The 19,838-nt window shown below is 39.0% G+C and overlaps 1 protein-coding gene across 1 annotated transcript in view; it reads right to left on the bottom strand.

Annotated features, from left to right (window-relative positions):
- Positions 1-758: 758 nt before the first annotated feature.
- Positions 759-19,838, bottom strand: part of TUBD1 (tubulin delta 1) — a 51,864-nt gene continuing 32,784 nt past the window's right edge. Inside the window, exons 5-9 of the mRNA XM_075195301.1 lie at positions 12,355-12,586; positions 10,707-10,871; positions 9,482-9,616; positions 4,708-4,891; positions 759-3,772 (exon numbers count right to left, since the gene is read on the bottom strand). Of these exons, the coding sequence (XP_075051402.1) occupies positions 3,670-3,772; positions 4,708-4,891; positions 9,482-9,616; positions 10,707-10,871; positions 12,355-12,586 (819 nt within the window). The 3' untranslated portion in view covers positions 759-3,669. The remainder of the gene's footprint in view (positions 3,773-4,707; positions 4,892-9,481; positions 9,617-10,706; positions 10,872-12,354; positions 12,587-19,838) is intronic.

The raw sequence follows: 19,838 nt of genomic DNA on the forward strand, positions 1-19,838 counted from the left end.
TACACTCCTGCCACAGCTAGTCCCTGGGGTCCCGAGACGGATCCCAGAAACTCTATTGCCGCGACAACCACTTTCTGTAGGGGTTTTCTCTCTTTATGCTGCTCCTTGTCCCTCTAATATCCATTATGGCGTGCTTCTCTTATGATCAAGCAGCCTGTTTCTCTGGCGGATACACTGGCTTCTATATATAAGCCCACAGCGCCCTTTAGCCTATTCATGACAGTGTGTGGTCCAGGTCTCCCTCTCTCATTTCTCACAGTACAGGCTTTCCAAATACATGATGCCTATATTTGTTATACACTCTGGGTCCATCAAGGTTTTGGAAAATGTTTGGACAAACACTGCATCAGATTTTCATCCTTCTGTGTTTAAAACGCAGCTATCAGGTAGAGAATCATTAGAACAAGTATCTATTTTTTATTTTTGCACTGCTTGCCCGCAATGGTGTCTGAACCACACTCCTCTGAAGGGTCATCCTCATCTTTAGTGCCATCCAGGCTATGTCCCCTTTTCTTCCTGCTCACTTAGGTGCCTGGCTGTTCTATGATGCAGCAGATGACTTCCGCTGGTGTCATGACCGAAAGTATGTATGAGCCTGCAGTTCCACAAATGGCCAGTGGTAGAATACACACACTTTTTGTCTGTCAAAAAAAAAAATCAGCCATGTCCCAACAAGTCACTTTTATTTTAAACTTTTTATTTCAGAACCCTAATACAAACAATGTATACAAGAGAAAAATAGAAGAAGTACAGTCCGTTGTTAGAATACAAGTTCGTAGACAAAACAGTTAAACGCTTTAAGAATTTTATAACATCAGGTATACTGAAAAAGCTTGTATTGGACAGGCAGTTGCTATTTAAGAGAGAAATGGTGGTGAGAATGATCTGGAGTTTTTTGGTTTAGTATAAGTGGGTATTTGGGTGGAGTATTGGAGCAGATGATGGGGGGGGGAGGGGGTTTGGAATAGTGTCTAGACCAAATCACGCCGGGGAGTGGTGGCTGTGGAACCATGGTATCCATATTGCCTGGTATTTGGACACCTTGTTGTTTAAAAGGGCAGTGATATACTCCTTGGATGAGATAAACTATACGTGGTTAATCAGTTCTGCCCGTATGGGGAATGGGATGGGGGGGCTGTTTCCAAGGTCGTGCAATAAGCAGTTTGGAGACTGGACATATATGGGCAAATAGGCAATCAGTGGATTTGCTAAGAACGGGAATTGGTTGGTTAAGGAGTGGTAGTGGTTCTTTAAGAGATCTGCACTTCAGTGACCTGGTGAACAACCTCCAGAGTGAGGTCATAGATTACAGGGCAATCCCACCACATATGCAGAAAGGTAACTTTTGCACTGCAAAGTCTCCAGCATTGGTCAGACACCAAGGGCTACATGAATGGAGTCTTTCCAGGAATATGTACCAACAAGTATAAATCTTATAACCGTACTCTTGAAGACCTGCGTTAATGGAGACCTTAGCCGTTCGGATGCGAATGACTGACCATTCCTCGCTGTCAAAGAAGATCCTGTGGTCGCATTCCCATGCCTCCTCATGAGGTTCAAGGGGTTGGGACGGGGGGGACTGTGATGGAGCGGTACATGAGTAAGCTGTTCCCTGTGTGGCCAATTTGGTATATGCAATGGTGTTTAAAAAAGCACAGTATAATATGTTTGGGTTTGAATAAATTCATGAATTTGGAAGTACTGGAACTGTGTGGTCAGAGGAGTGTGACAGTTGGCTCATATGTCTTCATAGGACACTGGCACAATATCCCCCATAATGTGGAAAAACCGGTGAACTTTATGTACTTTCCACCAGCGGAAAACCATATCAGTTTCCCGGCGGGAACATCGGGTGGTTCTACAGAGGTGTTGGGGGAGAGGGGTAAGGAGCTAGGTCAAATCAGAGGTTTGCAAAGTCCCATGTGAAAAGGGTGAATGAAATGGTAGGACAGGTGTATACAGAGGCAGGTCTATATTTCTTAGGTAGCCAGAGGAGATGATGTAAATAGGCATGTCTGGGGTGAGGGCATTTTCTATATCCACCCAGTTTTTGTGACCCGAGTTGATGTGCCATGGGATGATGTAACTAAGCTGAGTAGCTTAGTAATAGTTTTGTATTATTGAAAGACCAAGACCCCCTGACTCCTTAGACTGAGAAGGTATCTTTTACTTAGTCTGGGTTTCCTGCCAATCCATATAAAGTGATTACATGAAGATTGTAGGGAAGAAATGACATAGTGTGGTATCGGTACTGGAAGTGTTTGAAATAAATAAGAGGCGTGGAAGCTCATTCATTTTTATAACCTGAATTCTCCCGATCCAGGAGAAGTACATTGGGTGCCATTTTGTCAGGTCTTGCTGGATGCGGGTCAACAGTGGTGAGTAGTTTGATTGATAGAGCCCTGAATAATGTTTGGTAATGGCCACCCCTAGGTATCGAATGGAGTGAGGACTTGGGACAATTTACAGCTCTCCTTTAAATTCCAAAGTCGAATGAGGTAAGTGATGTGACATAGCTTCGGATTAAGTGTCATTTATATTGTATCTTGATAAGACTCCAAAACACATCAGCTCTAGAAGTTTTAGGAGGGAAATCACTGGGTTAATGTTAAGAGTATGTCGTCCGTAAAGAGGGATATTTTATATTGTTTAATACCTTGATAAACACCAGTGATGTCCGGATTAAGCAGGATTTTGGCCGCTAGGGGCTTGATACATAGGGTGAAAAGCAGTGGAGATAACGGATAGTCCTGTTGGGTGCCATTGCACAAATGAATGTGTCTGGACACCTGGGGGTAGTTTCCCTTTACAAGGCAGCGCCGCTTTAAATTTAAGCGCTGAAGACACCAAACTCGCGGGTGTTGAAGAACCCGGAGCTTAATACATTTACCCCCTGGCCGTTAGTCATGACCCAAATGGTGGTGTTCTTGTATAGGGCTTTGATAGCCGGTAGAAATTGTCCCTGAAAACCGAACGCTTTCAATGCGGAAACCATAATGGGCCAGGAGACCCTGTTGAACGCCTTTTCTGCGTCTAGGGCTAGTAGAACTGATGGGAGCTTCTTTGTGTCAACACCCGTTGAGTAATTAATTTAATTCACTATGTTATCGGGTGCTTGTCTATGGAAATGGCCAATTTTGATGCTGTGTATATTAGTAAGGTCTCCTGCATTGACTAGCATAGTCAGTTTTGTGTCCTCAACACGTCTGAGTTCATCACAGTGTTGGTGTGCAAACAGGTCAATGTCATCACAAGTGTAGGAATACAAGTACACATAGACACGTGCACCCAGGTCAATTTGTCAAAAGACAATTAACCTACTAGTATGTTTTTTGGACTGTGGGAGGAAACAGATCCACCCAGAGGAAACGCATATAAACATGGGGAGAACATACACACAGATAAGGCCCTGGTGGGAACCATATTCAAGACCCCAGCAATGCTAACCACTGTTTGCTGCTCCTCACCTCTTTAGGGCATTAATGTGTTAACACAGTACAATAAGCGTAATACAAGTTATTGCTGCTAAGAAAGTATAAATAGATTTATTTAAAAATATATTATTCATTTTAAACATTTCATGAAATGTATTATTTTAGCTTTGGAAGTGCAAATTGTGCTTTGCATCACACTCAAATACACAGTGTATTGAATGTAGGTAATAAATATTTATAAACTGGCATAGCTGGAAATAATTTGCTCGAGAATTGTAAAACTCTGCAGGAATTGTTCTTCGTCAATGCCATATTTAGTGTATTGATGAACATACGCTCTGGAAAAAAGCAAAACATTAGTAGGAAATATTAAAATCTTGTTTCTTGTTGTGTGTTGTCATTATGTCCATATTTTCTATTTCTATCTGCAAATGGTGCAGTGTATAAATTTGCATTTCATTCACATGTGTGCTTTTCCCCACAATAAAATGACAATTGTTAAAACAGTATAAATAAGCAAAACAAGATGTTCAACAGCCTAACAATACAATAATTGAGACAAAAAATGAAAAGAAAAAAAACAAACAAACCCATAATCAGTGTCATTTTAGCAATTTTTAAATGTGGATTAAAGAGGGAGAGAGGGGAAAGATAAAAGTAAGAGAAGGAGGGAACAGATAGAGCATCAGATATATATATATATATATATATATATATATATATATATATATATATATATATATATATATATATATATATATATATATATATATATATATATATATATAGTGTGTGTTTTTTTTTTTGTTTTTTTTTTTAAACAACGTGTATAATATACTAAAATATATTCATTACATTTAGGCATCTCCCTTACAGTGAGTGCCATATACAGAGATATGGCCACTGAGTGCCTCCTTACACAAACATAGAACAGCAGCAACTGTTTTTACTTTATTTCCAATAAATATTTTTAGAACTTTCTAGTTTTAGCAAACAGACCTAAAAGCACAACAGATGTATTCACGGTATACCTGGTGCTTCTAAAACTACTGTACTATTACAGTTGATGACTTGTTAAATGCATTCAAGCTGCTTTCACATTCTGGTGAACTCAAAGCAGGACATTGCATTAAGAGGTGGATATCAGCCATTAATTTTTTTTTTAATGGTTCATCAAACTTGTATATATTTTGTTGCCCATATGTCCCATTGCTAAAATGTATGTATGTATGGACTCATGTTAACAACAAAATTATTAATGAGAAACTCTTACTTTGAAGCAAACATGTTCCATGCTTTTCCAACAATGTTGTCCAAAGGCTTCAGCAGGCACTGACTATTGCTCACTAAAGTGGCAGACTTCTCGTATTTGTTGAAAGCTCTTGGCGATTTCCAAATACTAAATGAATCATCTGGTAATAACCAGGAAGTATATAATGCTGATTCTCTGAAGCCCTCTGAAATTAGATGAAATAGTAAGAAAAACAGTTATTCTTGCAGTTAGTTTAAAACACACATCTAAACATTAATAATTTGTTATCACACAAACACATGAATGAAGGAATTACACTGGTAATTTCCGCAGGTGCAGTGCAAAATCCAATTTGGTGACAAGTATATTTGCACAAAATAAATTGGTTGTAGTAAATAGCAAGATGGCAGCATTTATGGAAGACAAACATTTTATGGATGGTGACATTTGTGGAGGACCAACATTTCATAGTGTCTGATCAGTACAGTTGAGGCCAAAAACCTTCTCTTTTTATCTTCTTTGGCACCTGTGAAAACATTGATACAGGAGAGAACAGATAAATCAGACAAAAGTTCCATGGTAAAAACATGGTGTCGACCAACAATGTCTTCTGATCCCCTTGTCCTTGACCAGAAGCAGTCCACCTTTTTGTTCAACCATCATGTTGACATCTGGCTGACCCAATTTGTCCACAATCTACTGAAAAATGTCTGAGTGAAGGGGCTGCTGCTGAGAAAATCTGCATCTCAGATTTCTACCCCAGAAATGAAGAACTCTGCGGTGGCAGAAACATTCCACCTATCGAATAATCCCTTTCGTTTCTCTCATGACCAGGGTCTTTTGTTATCCCCCTGATGATTGAGGTATGTCACTGTTATGACATTGTCATTCCCTAGTTGACCGATCTGCTGATCCAGTCAGACAGTCACCCCATGGATCTCGGTCATGATCTTTGTGAACACCCTTGGGGCTGTTGCCAGACTGAAAGGTACAGGCAATATTAACAATTTTAGAAATGAACAGCAAATCTGAGAAGACCCTGGTGTTCCTCCCAAATTGGAAAATGAAAGTACTCGTCCTTGATATCCATGGACAAAATGAACTCATCCTGTTCTATTTTTTGATGACAGACCTCCAGGACTCCATCTTGAACCTGTCCACCCGAAGCTGAGCATTTAGCTTCACTATGGGTTCAAAAAGATCCATCCAGAAAAGATCTGAGTAAAAACTCAGTCCCCCTCTACTATTCTGAGACTGGAACAACCCCTGATAATGGCAAGACCTGAGTGGTTTTTTTTTTTTTTTGTCACCAATAAGGCTTGTTGTGAAAAAAAAGTCTAGGTGGGGACATCAGGAGATCTGTGATGTATGCTCAACTTACAATTCTTTTCACCAGCTCCAAAAAAGAAGCAGACTGTCTCCGACCACAGGAGATCAGGGTAGGCGGCTTGCCCATCAAGAGGATGGTTTGAATAAAAGGTTTGGGAGCTGGACTCTTAGCTGCCAAAGCCTGTTGTCCTCTCTGCTCACCTCCTATTAAGGTGCTGGCAGCTCCCAGTAAAGAACCACTTGGCTACATTAGCTATCAGAGACACACCACGTCTGGCCAAGCTGCTGAGTCCTGAGAGGACTGGTTGTGAGGTACAAGCTGAAGTCAAAGGATTGTAGAAGGTAGAATAGTGATGGACAAAGCAAAAGTAAAGGGACTGGAGAAGGTAGCATAGTGGAGGACATAGCCAAGGTCAAACAAATGGAGAAGCTAGACTCATAATGTACAGTAAAATGAAAAGTTTTCTTGAAAGCACAAGCAGCGAAATTCAAATCAAAAAACTTCGCTCCTGCAAAGGTTTGGTAGAACTAAGGGACTTTATAAAGGTTACAAACAGGTGTGATAAATTGTTTTGATTGACTTGATCTTGTAACTGAAGGGCTGACTGCAGAGTAAAGAAAGCTGTACAGCAGTCCAGGTGAGGGGACTAGCTAGAGTTCTGTTCTTGGCAGAGTGCAGATTACAGTAATTGAGAGAAAGTGTCATTGTGAACTGACAGCTGTCATCTGAAGCTAGTGTTGTGAATCCTTACACATCTATAAGGTGCAGAGGTTTGTCTTCTGTTGGTCTGACTCCGCACTTTGCCTGAGGAACCAAGGTTCTTTAGGTCTCAGGGCATTAATGGGAAGAAAGGAATTCTTTCCATCTAGCCCAGGCTGGCTTTGCCATTTCAGTAGGAGCCCCCACAGGCATAGGGAATACACCTCAGATAGCGCACTAGGCAATTTGGAGTGAAACTGGAGCAGACAAAAACTCTTGCTTATGTTCTTCCTGCAGGCTCTGTGAACGTACTCCACTTACCGGACATGAGAGAATGGTAAGGGGTGATAAAGAGGACAGCTGCAGTGCACAATCTGAAGACAGATGCAAAACTGAAAAGCAGACACAAAGTCCAGAAAAACCCAGACAATACACCCACCACTCACATTTTACTTCCCTGCAGATGTGAAAGTAGAAAAGGAGTTGCTGGCTGTGCCACTGTCTTTTTTGGCAGGCTTTGTCTCAGTGACAGAAACCTTCAAAGAGGAGGTGATGGATAGAGAAAGCATCTCCCTCCAGGACCCAGCACCAAAAGGACAGCCTCCTCACCAATTTCTCCAATGCACGCCTGGCGCTGGCAAATGAATGTGGCTAGCAGAATGCTCCCCACTCTAGGAAGAGAGTGGAGCCACTTACCTTTAAAACTGTGCCTCTTATGCACTGTTCCGTACACAATGGTACTGGAGGCATGAGGATCCCAGTCACTACCTGCAGCGGCAGTAACCGGTTCCCCTCTAGAGACAGTCTTTTAGTGAAAGACGACGGGCGGGTGGCAAGAGGGGGTACCGGCAGCAGTACTTTCTTATCCCGCTTCCACAGCTGTGGAGATGCTGGTAATAGTGGAGAACAGTTACAATAGTTAAAAGATTTAAAACTTCTGACTGCCATCGAAAAGAGCACCCAGCTAAAAACCTGAAGGTCATAGTAGGCTTACAGGGGTGTAGAGAAGGGGAGGAGCTAGAACTTTTGAAAGCAAATTTAAATTGCCCAGATTCCAGTGAAGCCACTATACCCCAGTGTTTTCAGTGCCACCCTACATAGATAAAAGAAAAACAGTAATAATATGGTTTAAAAAAAAAAAGGGACAAAAAGCAAGTTGCCATTTAACAACTCAAGGAAATACAATTAAGATAGTAACGCTTGCATTTTTATTTCATGCCTCCATAGTAGCAGCATGAAGCTAAACTCACTCCTTGGAGAATTTGTTTTTTTTAAGTCTGCATCATTGATTCTGACCTAATCAGATATATTGTAAAAGGTCTCACTAAATTAAGTTGCGCAATATCCATTCCTTTGGCTTTTTAGGATTCAGGCAAAATGAGGAAATAAACAGATCCTGATCAATATGGAATATGTAAACCACTGTTGGTAAGAACGGAGAACTGGTTAAGACCATTTTCCCTAAAAATGTTCAAATAAGGCTCCTGGCACCATACTATAGAAAGCTCCCCAACCATCCTAGCTGAAGTGACCACTGACAAGAAGATTATTTGAAAGGCAAGAACCTGTGGGTCAAACAGAGCCTCTGTTAAAGCACTACAGACCAAGTTCAGATCCCAGCTATACCAAAGGTTTAATATGCTTGACTACCTGCAAAAATCTTGCTATAAATTTGTCTCATAGTCTCACGCCAAGCTTACCTCCAAGAAGGAGCTCAGTTCTGAACATAAAGAGAATTGAAAACCATGCCTTTCTCTGACCCAACATCAGGATAAAAGCTTTGTGCGGATCTTGGGCTTTTCAAGGATCCAGAACAAACACTTTTTCCAGAAACTATTATAAGAGGACAGTATGCGGGTATTGAGATAACACTTGCCTATCCTGAACTGGAAGTAGCTGCTGCTTGATATGAAAAGATTCTCCAAGATTTGGGTAAACCCTAACTGCATTAAAAACAAATCCCAGCTAGGCACTGCTTGACTCAAGGTAGATAGAAAAGACGACAATACAGGAGAGGAATATTTAGCCTTTTATGATTTTGTTTCAAACTTAATTCCTGTTTAGCCATCAGCAGGTATGAGGATTAAACTATTTAATACCTGTTGCTATGGAGGGGTCAACTGGAATAAAAAAGTGAAAAATAACATAAAAAACAAAAAAACGCATGCCTACTTCTGCTCCGCCAATTTTGGGCAAGTAAAATATAAATAATATTTAAAATGCCAAAATAAAATGTCTTGAAGAAACAATACAGAATTTGCTTGGGCAAACAATGCAAATGTGTCTGGTCATAGAGTTGTAAACAGATTCAGGCCTGAGCAGTTTAAACAAAGATTTGAATAGTAGAATGTGTGATAAGGAATTTTGTATTAGCCATTCATTCTCTACAAAAATCTACAGCAATATATATCATTTTAAAGCTCTCTACAATACAAATGTTAAAAAATTTTCCCTGCCATTTTCAATCTTCCACTGGACTTTTCTATGTTGAATAATGGATAAGGCCGTTTGAAAAAAGTCCAAAACCATTCCTCCCAACAGTTACAATTTTTAAATTGGGACACAGCCAAGCCTTCTTCTCCATCACGTTAGAGGCATCTAAACATAAAAATGGACATGGGCCCTTTCAAGGGGCGTGTCTAGTGCTACCCTCAACCCCACTCCTCTTCCCTAAAAACACCCTTGAATTGCCCCTGGCGACTTGTGGGACTGTCCAGCCACAATTGGGACAGTTGGGAGGTATGCAAAACACACATTACTGCTCACCAGGAGAGGCAGTTTGAATCTCTTTTCCACGGAATATAGCAAGGTTGGCCAAAGATGTATTGAACTGCAGTTCAGTTGCCAAAGAAACTCTTTCTGTTGTTGGCTGTTTGCGGGGCTGCGCTTGCCAGTTAATGCCTAGCAAAAGATTAAACACAAATAGTGCACATGAGTAGAGAGAAACACTGTTAAAGCTGGAAAAAGTCTAGACCATTCTCATTTTATAAATTACTTCTTTAACTCAAATATGCAAATAAAAAGAATAAACAACAAAAAAACTCATACAAACATTTCATTATTTTTATAAATTCTAGCTGTGACCAAGAGGAAGACAAAATACAAATTATAGAACTCCTTATAAGAAAAGGTATCCAGTCCATGTTTTAATTCAGTGAACAAATGTACCAACATAATTCTGGTCAGTGTAAATGTGAAATACCAAGAAACAACTTTTTCATCATAACACAAAAGCAAAATATGTAAACAATAGGACAACATTTGAGGATGTAATGATGTAACCGGTCAAGGTTCTTCTCATAAAGATGGTGACACAGTGGTTAGGATTGCTGCCTTGCAGCCGTACCTGTGTGGATTTTATATGGCCTCTCTATGTTTGTGTGAGTTTTCTCAGGGTGCTCCGGTATCCCACACAGTCTAACAACATATTGTTAGGTTAATTGGCTGCTGACCAAAATGGATCATAGTGAATGATTATTTTCTGTACAGCACTGTGTAAAATGGTAGAATGCGCTATATAAATAAAATTAAAATAATAATGATATTTATAATAAATAAGCTCCACTGACAGGAAAACAATACGGAGTAATCTAAACATTCCTAAGGCAAAAATATTTAAAATTAAGCGACCAAGTAACTGAATATGTTTTTCTTTGGTGGTCATAACTAACTAAAATAGTCAAGATGACCAAAAACACACAAAAGGGTATTTGAAAATGCCAAGTGCATGTCTAATTCAAGACACAAATACTGAAGTGTCTCTACTAGTATGGGAGTTGCTGCTGTACATTTGGTGGAGTTCAGACTGTGGGTGCTGCAACCACACTATATGCCAGTAAAGATGTGAAATTAGTTTTTTTCCATTGAACTAGCCAAAGTCACCAGAGGAACATCCAAGACAAATAAACTAATGTGACTTACAAGCACATTTATATTTGAGCTGTATCATTATTTGTATTTATTTTGAGATCTACTACATGACTGCCCGCACCTTCTTCCATTTTTGCATTAGCAATGAGCATTTGTCTCAAATGTTTGATGAGACCATGCCAAGTAAATGTACTGTATGCCAGGGAGTGTTCAGACATCTGAGGAATGTTACGAAGACCTAGCATCTTGAATTCAGGGTGTGGAACCAGGCACTCCATTAATTCTCCTGGGAAGAAACAGGAAAAACTTTGCTTTAGCAAACTTGACTAATACAAGTATGTGTGGTTTCAAGTAAAAAAAAAATAAAAAAATAAAAAATAAGATGTATTTTTTACAGTGTGACATTTTATATTTATAGTGAGAGAATGGTGTAGTGTTTGTTCCAGGCAATTACGCTTTAGGTACTCAACGGAAAAATCTGACACAGACTGCATTTAGTAGGTCAAGAATTCTCAGAAACCAGAATTGCTTAGCTTGTAAAGTGTCTACTGTTAAAGCCTGCTGATGAAGGGATAAAATAGTGCATTTTCACTGGACATAAGGAAGAGGGCTTTGGGTCCACTCTAAGCTCTATGTCTTCAGCCTGTAGTACGTTCACCCCAAGGGATATCATAGATGTAACTCAAAATAACATTAAATATATCAGTACAGAATAAAGTATAAATTAGAAGAGATATATGAAAACAATGTATGCATTATGAATAGCTTGGTATCTTTAGATTGGGGGTGGATTAAGTAACTTTACACACACAAGTGGGTACTTCCTATATACAAACACACTTAAGTTTGTAACACTTATCATCACACTGGGGTACAAGTTAAAAAAAAAAACTTGAGCTAATATAAACTATTGTTAAAAAAAATAAAAAAAAAATTAAAAAATTCAACTGCCTCTTGATAACTTAGCAACAGCTGCTAATTTGAGAAAATATGGAAGGTATGCAAGGATATTTAGCGGACCTCACTGTTTTAGTGGATATTTAACAAATACATCAGTGCTCGAAGTGGGCCAGTATGTGAGTTGCTATGACATACAGTCACTCAATTCCCTAAAAGCCTACATGCACGGCCCCTTCTCTGATGGATCAGCTACTGTTTAACATGGCTTTCATTACCTTGTTTTACTTATATGCGCTTTGCCATAATGCTGCCCTTCTGAATGAAACCAGGGGACTCGTAAATATTTATGTGGGAGAGTGGAAAAATCATTTCCTCGAGGGAAGCTTCGTCCAACCCCGAGGTAACGGGGACTGCCCGAGACTTGCAGCAGAGGTGGTCCCCAAGAATGGGTGTACTCACTCTGGCGCCAGGACAACTGGGAAGCCTCACACTGCCGCTGCGTCTCAGGAAAAATAGCAAATTTGTAGCATAGTACAAGACTTTGTTGAAAAGAATTACACTAAGTACAGAATTATAAATAATTCAATTAAAAGCCTCCAAACACATTGCGATCTGGTTGTTTAGCAGAATAATAAGATAACAATAAACAATGACTCCACACACTGAAGTTTATATAAGTTTCTGCCATACTCAAATTAAATACGACCAGATACGGTTGAATTGGCCAACCCGCAATGGGTATCAACAAGATTATTGATTTTGCAGGATTACTAGCTAAATAAAAGTAATGGCCAATGAAACTATTCTAAGACATGGCAAACATACATAATTTACATTCAATAACTGAAAAAGTAAACACTTTATCATACCCAGAGGATTTCTGCTGTAATGTGAGGTTCCGTCTGCTGTATACGCAGGTTGAAATACACTACCAAGTTGGTGTGCAATTACTTTATTAACGTCCTGGAAGGAAATCTGTTTAATATTCATCAGCTGAGAGCAAACCTTGTGAATTACATCATTCTCGTGAACCAACAGAGCATCAGAGGATTGATAGAGGTGGGCAAGAGTGAGAATGGAATTGTAATTTTGAACAATAACCTAGAAGAAGTGAAATATATGAAGATTTCAATTACCGTAATTAAATATCAACAAAAGAATAACAGTAGCCCAAAACAAATAAATTCCCACAGTCATAATGGCAGGATAAGTTTTCTTTAACTACTAAACTATTGCAACCTTTATATAACCTGACATGCACTATACTTGTTCAAAGTGGAAAACTACCCCAATAACATAACATTTTCAAGTCAACTGGAAGGAAATCAAATAATATAATAATTTTGCTTCCACCTTCATGGACCTCCAGAAGCCCATCTATGAAACCCTAGTGGTCTATAGGCAACATCGTGAGAGGAAATTATCAAGTATATAAATATTCACCACAAAGAAAGCTAAATAAAAAAAATGTTATTAAGCGAATATAATTAGCTAAGCTTTGCTCTATGTAAAAGCTCTGAGATTTTAAATTTGGAAAAAAAATGTTTATATTTTTAAAACATTATTCATCCAAGGATTTCAATCTTCTACTTCCTACCTAAGTTACATGGGTTGGGTACGTCACATCGATGCAGAGTACCCCAACAACACTTACCCCCGACATCTTCACTCCGAACGTCTCCTTCCCGAAGCAGTATCAATGACCACTGCCACCGATTTACATAGGGTACCCAATCAATCCCAGAAGCTTTGTGATGTCCATTATATTGAGAATAAACTGTTTGACATCAGGGGCCCGATTCATTAACAAATGAAAATGCCGTATTTTGCATAAAATCCTTCTGCGCATGCCCAGAAGCAATCCATACCCCAGTGAACGCAGCCATGTTCAATTCATCGTCGAGCACAAAAGACCCTTACTACCACATACAATTTCCGGGGCGGAATAGGGAGGGAAAGGGATGTATGCACATAGTTAAATGTATAGTAAAGGCGTTTCCCAGCAGAAACGAGTGATTCAAGCTCGAGCGCACACAGAAGTACTTTGCTTTAAGGTTTGCACCTGCTCAAGGTCAAGTGTAACTAATGGATGTTAGTGATGACCAAACAGAGCATTCACATCCTCATCATCTAATGAGAGAATTGACTAGTCACCTGCCTACCTGACACCACTCATCTCATTATATAACGCTATACAAGACCGACAGAGAGAGATTACTATAGTGCCATTTCGTAATATATGACGCATTAGTTGCTATTTCAATACAAGTGGATTCAAATACTAAAGGTAGGTGCATACTTTTATTGTGCAAATGCTTGAAATTGTTTAACACTATCAAATCATTTTCAGACATTTGCAACGTAGTAATTTCACACATTAGCAATGCTGTTGTCTAGTGTAAAATGTTGTATGTATGTTGCCTAGTTCCTACACAGTTGCATACATTTGCATTGCGACTGTGTACTAAAAGTTTGTGAACATCTTTGTCTATGTTGTCTACTATGTATGCATATAGCAGCATACATTTGGAAAGTGGTTTCCTTTTTTTTCCCCTAAAGAAATTGTCATGTTTCATAATTTTTTAGGTCATTAGAGAATCTTAGTGACTAATGTGAATCTTTTTTTTTTGTGCAGGTGGCAAAGAATCTCCAGCACAAAAATGGATTAAAGAAGTATCTGAAGGAATTAAAACAAATAATATATATTATTTTAAATCTTTTGTATGTTTCTTAATAAAGTTATATTTAAAAAAACAAACAAAAACATATTGTGTGTGTTTCATTTCTTAGAATCAAATGTCTATTAATGGGTTATAATGAAAGATATGTTGTATATTGGTCATTTCACATCAGATCACCCAAAGAAAAAGTCCACCACCCATCTCAGATTTTTACGTTTTTCTTTGGGTTTTTTTTATGAGAGGATGTTCAAAATATTTATTTCTGCCAAATATCTCAGCTGTCTGGCCATTAGTTACCGAAATATTGATTTTTCAATATATTAAACTATTTACTAATCTTGGCTTATTTATTCCAGTTTATTTGAAGCATCACTGGTATTTATTAAAGAATCACCACGAAATTTGGACCCCTACAAGGTAGCTTTTCCTCCCGAATCCAAACCAAATTACTGTATCTGCCTTACGTTTCGAGTTAAACCAAAAATGCAAGCTTTTGGAACATAATTAAATACGCTAGGTTAAATCAGCATTAGCTATCCTAATTTTTTTTAGTTCCTGCTGTCTTCATGTCTGATGACAAGCAGTATCTGTGTATCTCATCATTACTAATAGGTCATAATCTGAATCTGATGAATACGTGTTCCTGCGAGCCTTTGCTGTTTCTAGATGGCTACGCAGCTTGGTTTTACAGTCTTGTATTTCACTTTGTGACACATAGAAAAACTTTATGCCATGCATATTTTCATTTGCCCAGTTATACAGGTCCAAAGGTGTCACGATCTGATGGATTTCCACTGCTAGCAGACTGGTGCGGATGGCTAGATGTTTAACTGTCCCTCCAATGCCGTCACACGGATTCTTACACGAGATGTGGCAAAAAAAAATCCATTCTGCTTGAATGTTGAAGTCATCCTTATGGAAACAGTTGTTATTGTATTGTGCACTAGCACCATCACTAAAGTAGATAACATACTCCAATTATGGTAATAGTTCCTATAAGTGCTTAATATCTACCATAATTAAGGCATGCACAGTTATGGCTACATTGTCACGGGTATTACTTATAACGCACAGCCTCACACAGTTTAAAGCGTCACAATCATGTTGCCTGAAATATACAGCAAATGGGTGGAGTGTTGCTTGTGAAGTGTCTCAGTGGAATCCTTGAATTGCATCAGAATACACAAATTAATTTTAAAATCTAGTAACCCAATAGCTTCTGTTTCTGGTCGAATGGTTTCCTTCAACTGGCGTAGGTATTCAGCCTGGGACTTAACTGTGTACAGATGGGCTGCTGCAGCATCAACAGCACTACAAATAACTTCATTGAATTGTTCCACAATACTAGTGATTGTAACCAATTTACTTTGGTCAGTGTGGACCTACTGCTTATAGACAATTGTGTCACCATTCATGTCACTATCATGGAAAAGCTTTTCAACTATTTTCTGATGTGCTTCCAGACCTGGGCATTTGTTACATCGATGAAGCATACAAACAAGGATTTCAGTTAGGTCTTTGTAGTCCATATTTAGTGGTAGAGCAGCAACCGATAATATTAAGTTTTGGCGAGTTTCACAGAATACATACCTCTTGCAGCAACACTAACACACCACAGAGGTCATAAGGAACAAAATGGTCGTTGACAGCAAGATAAAGGTCTTATAAGTGTACTTGAAAACTTTTCTGTTTGTGAATTATTTTTCCTCCTGGAACTTTTGCAGAAACAAACTCTTTCCAGGGCACATCGAGAATGTTCATCATATTCATAAAACTGCTGTACCTGATGAACGATTTGGAAAATAAGTGGTTTCCCTCTATATTTTTTAGAATCTGCCAGTATGCCATGGGTTGCTTTAAGTTTTATTGATTGTTTTACCATGTATTCTGTGACATTAAGGTCTTCTGCAGTCTACTTAATTGTCCAGCTGTTTGGTGCCAGAGTTAATATTTTTATTACATCTTGTCGTAGGGCTTCTTCACATTTTTGCTTTTTTACTTCGACTCTGTAAATCATCAGAACCTGAACATTTGCTTACTTTCTGGGGTGATTCTAGTGATGTGGTAGGAAGACAATATTTGAGTAAGCTTGTTTTGAATGCCTGTACTTGCCTGCTGTCTTTCTTTTAGTATATGCCTCCTGGTGTCTTCTCTTTACCCCATGCAATTTCACTGGTGTACATCCAAGCTTTGTAATACTTTCATTTAGCTCATCTGTTTCTGCAGGTTCAGTTCGCAGAGGATTCAACTTCTTCTGTTGGCATATCTATTTATGTTTGTTCTTTACAGTGTGACAGCTAAATTCTGCATTTTGGGCAAAGTTTCTGTCTTTGTTAATAACAGCATAAAGTTGACACTCACCATTGTCTTTAGCCCACTTCAGTGACACAACTCTTAAGCTTTTCCTGGCTCCTTTCTTGTGAGACAAGAAAGGATTACAGCATGTTTTTTGAAATTCTTTAACAGCAGCACTTTTTTATGATGGTAGCAGACTGAGGTTCCAGAGTTACTGGCTGCATTTGAAACTTCAGTTCTCAGAATCATAAGTTCTTTTTCTACATCTGTAAAGTGGTCCCAGCTATGTTACCAATGGTTTTTGAGTAGATAGTAATATGGCAGTCAGTATTTAAAAGAATACCAAATGTAATTTTACGAACAGTAGATATTTCAACATTATAAACTTTTAGCATTCATTCTCAAGGCTGTAATGCCTCAAAAATATTCCTCAGAAACAGATGAAACTCTTGATGCTAAAACAGTTTTATAGTGGAAATTACTGGTTTTATTCTAAATAATTATTATTTTACATTTCAAGAGAACTTCTTTTTACAAGGGTCAAGAAACAAGATACAAGAAAAAGCCAGGGGACCAGATACATACCTAGTTACGATTATTTTACTCATAGGAATAAGGGAAATAAATTGTCTACTGAATAATCCCATATAGTGTGGACATGGCCCTGTGGCAGAACTATATTGATGAAGTAATTTTTATTTGGAAAGGGAACACAGATTTTTTTAGAATATTTAAGTGACAGTAAGTGTAAAAAAAATGTATGGCAACAATCAGTAAGAGGAATATAGTATTATGAGATTTATAAATATATTAAGATAAAGCAAGCATCAAAGCATGGCAAATTTAAAAAAAACGAACCCAATGCAAATAATTATTTACTTATTATCTAGGTGCCCAAATACTCAGTGGATTAAAAACTTTTCAAAGGGGCATGTAGAATAATTAGGAAGCAGTGAACGGATCAGAGTCTTTACTGACTTGTTCTTTTTAAAAGAAAAAAAAATTATGTTTGGATTTCTTTTTTACCATTTTTTTAAAAATTTTATTCATATTTTTTTTCACTTATATATTTTCTCCCTTTATTCACCTGTTCCACTTTTCTGTTTTTTTTTTTTTTTAAATACTATCCTTATTTTTTCTACCGTTTTATAAATGCTTTATTTATTTTGTTTATGGTCAAACGTAAAGACACATACTTTGGCATTAACAGGACAATGGGATCCAACTTGAGTGTGCAGACAAATATATAACAAAAACAGTTATGATAAATGATAATGAATGTAACCATTTTCCATTTTTAAGGAATAGAAGAAAAGAAAAGGGGAAAAAAAAAAAAAAGAGGTGCGGAATGGGGGTTACAGGACAAGTAGGAAGGTAGATATTTTAATCATGCTACTATAAGGAAATTGTTACGAACCATGGCGGTTCACATAGCTGCCGCGACTCACTCTCTTACCCTGGCATCGTCCCGGCCGTCTCCATGGCGACCGAGACGTCACTTCTGGTTTTGTCCCGGCCATTGCTAGGTAACAGTCGGGATGCTCTGAATCAATATCGCCGCATCCTGGCATGACAGCTGGCCGGCCGCATGCGTAACTAGAGCAAATTAATCAACAGCCTTCTGAGGCTGATTAACTTCAGCAGGGTACTATTGATGGATCTATGTATTTAAGGCAGGGAGGGCTTAGCCTCCCTGCCGGTTAAAGCGTTCACTTTCCTGGCTGCTGATCTGCTCCTGTACTTTGTTCCTGAACTCCTGGATAGATCCTTCTATGTATGACTTCTGGGTTGTGTCTTACACCATAATATATTGCTGGTGACCCAGACCTCTGCCTGTTACTCGGATATCCTGACTTTCTGTCGGCCCCAACCCTTTGCCTGAACCTCACCTCGCTGCCTACCTTTGCACTGTGACTTCGGCCTGTTCTTGACTACGATTATCTCCTGCCATCATCCTTTTGCCTGCGCTACGGTTTATCCATAAGCTTGTACTACTACAGTGAGGGATATTTGAAGACAGGTGGTGACTCTGGAAAGAGGGAAAAAAAATAAGCTCTGTTTTGGACATGTTGAGCTTTAGGCAAGGATGGGACATCCATGTGGAGATAGCAGAAAGACAGGTGGTTACACAAGTTAATGCAGAAGGAGAGAGGTCAGGGGAAGAGATATAGATTTGGGTGTCATCAGTGTACAGGTCATATTGGAGGTAGAATGAGCAAATTAGTGCCCCAAGAGAAGAGGTGTACAATGAAAAAAGTAAAAGGGCCAATAATAGAGCCGTGTGGGCCCACAACAGACAGTGGGAATGGAGAGGAGGATGTGCCAAAGCTAGAAACACTAATGGAGCAGTTTGATGGGTAGCAACCAAGAAAGAACTGCATCACAGAGGCCAATAAACACTGTCAAAAGCACCAGAGAGTCCAGGAGAATAAGTATGGAGAAATAACCCTTAGAATTTGCAGTAAGTAAATCATTGAACACTTTGTGAGAGCAGTTTCAGTGGAATGTTGTGGGCAGAAGCCTGATTGTAGAGTTGAGAATGGAATGAGAGTTGAGAAAGTGAGACAGGCGTTTGTACACTAATCGCTAAAGTAGTTTTTAGGCAAAGGGGAGGAGAGAAATAGGGTGGTAGTGAGAGAGTGAGAGTGAGAGAGTGAGAGAGTGAGAGAGTCAGGATCGAGAAATGGTTTCTTTAGACTTGGTAAGATGAGCGCACATTTAAAAGGAGGATGGAAATGTGAAGACAGGTCGAAGAGGTGGGCATGCAGTGGAGGAGAGAGAGTAGAGAAGTTGGGAGGGAATAGGGTCGAGGGGACAGGTTGTAGAGTGAGATGATGAGATGAGTGCAGAGACTTTGTCTTCAGTTGCTGGAGAGAATGAATTAGGATGGATTGGGGGAGTAAAGATAAAATAATAGTAAAAGTAATATACAGGCAACTAATGTAGGGACTGACAGAGCAGAGCAGAAATTGTAACATTTTCGGGGAGGGAAATTAGTCTAGCTGCTGCAATCTAAATGGATTGTAGTGGTGGAAATGAGAAATTACCTGATGTTTCTTTAAACCCTTTACAAACTATAACTACAGATCAGGGTGCATAGTGGATAGCACATGTCCCATGGCAGGGGCAGGCTGGGCCGCTCAGAAAACCACTGTTTGAGATGGCCGTGGATGCAATTTTTTCCGATTGGCAGCGGCGCACAGGCGGCCGCATCACATGACACTGCCCCCCGGACTGAAATTTGCCAGCCCGCACCTGTCCCATGGACAAGCACATAATTGAATTTTATTGTTACTGAATGTAAAGATTATAGAACTAATGATTAATTTACAAAGATTATAATAAAACACACAGTCCCACATTTTCAGATATCCTTC

This window comes from Mixophyes fleayi, chromosome 2, assembly GCF_038048845.1.
Source record: "Mixophyes fleayi isolate aMixFle1 chromosome 2, aMixFle1.hap1, whole genome shotgun sequence".
NCBI lineage: Eukaryota > Metazoa > Chordata > Amphibia > Anura > Limnodynastidae > Mixophyes > Mixophyes fleayi.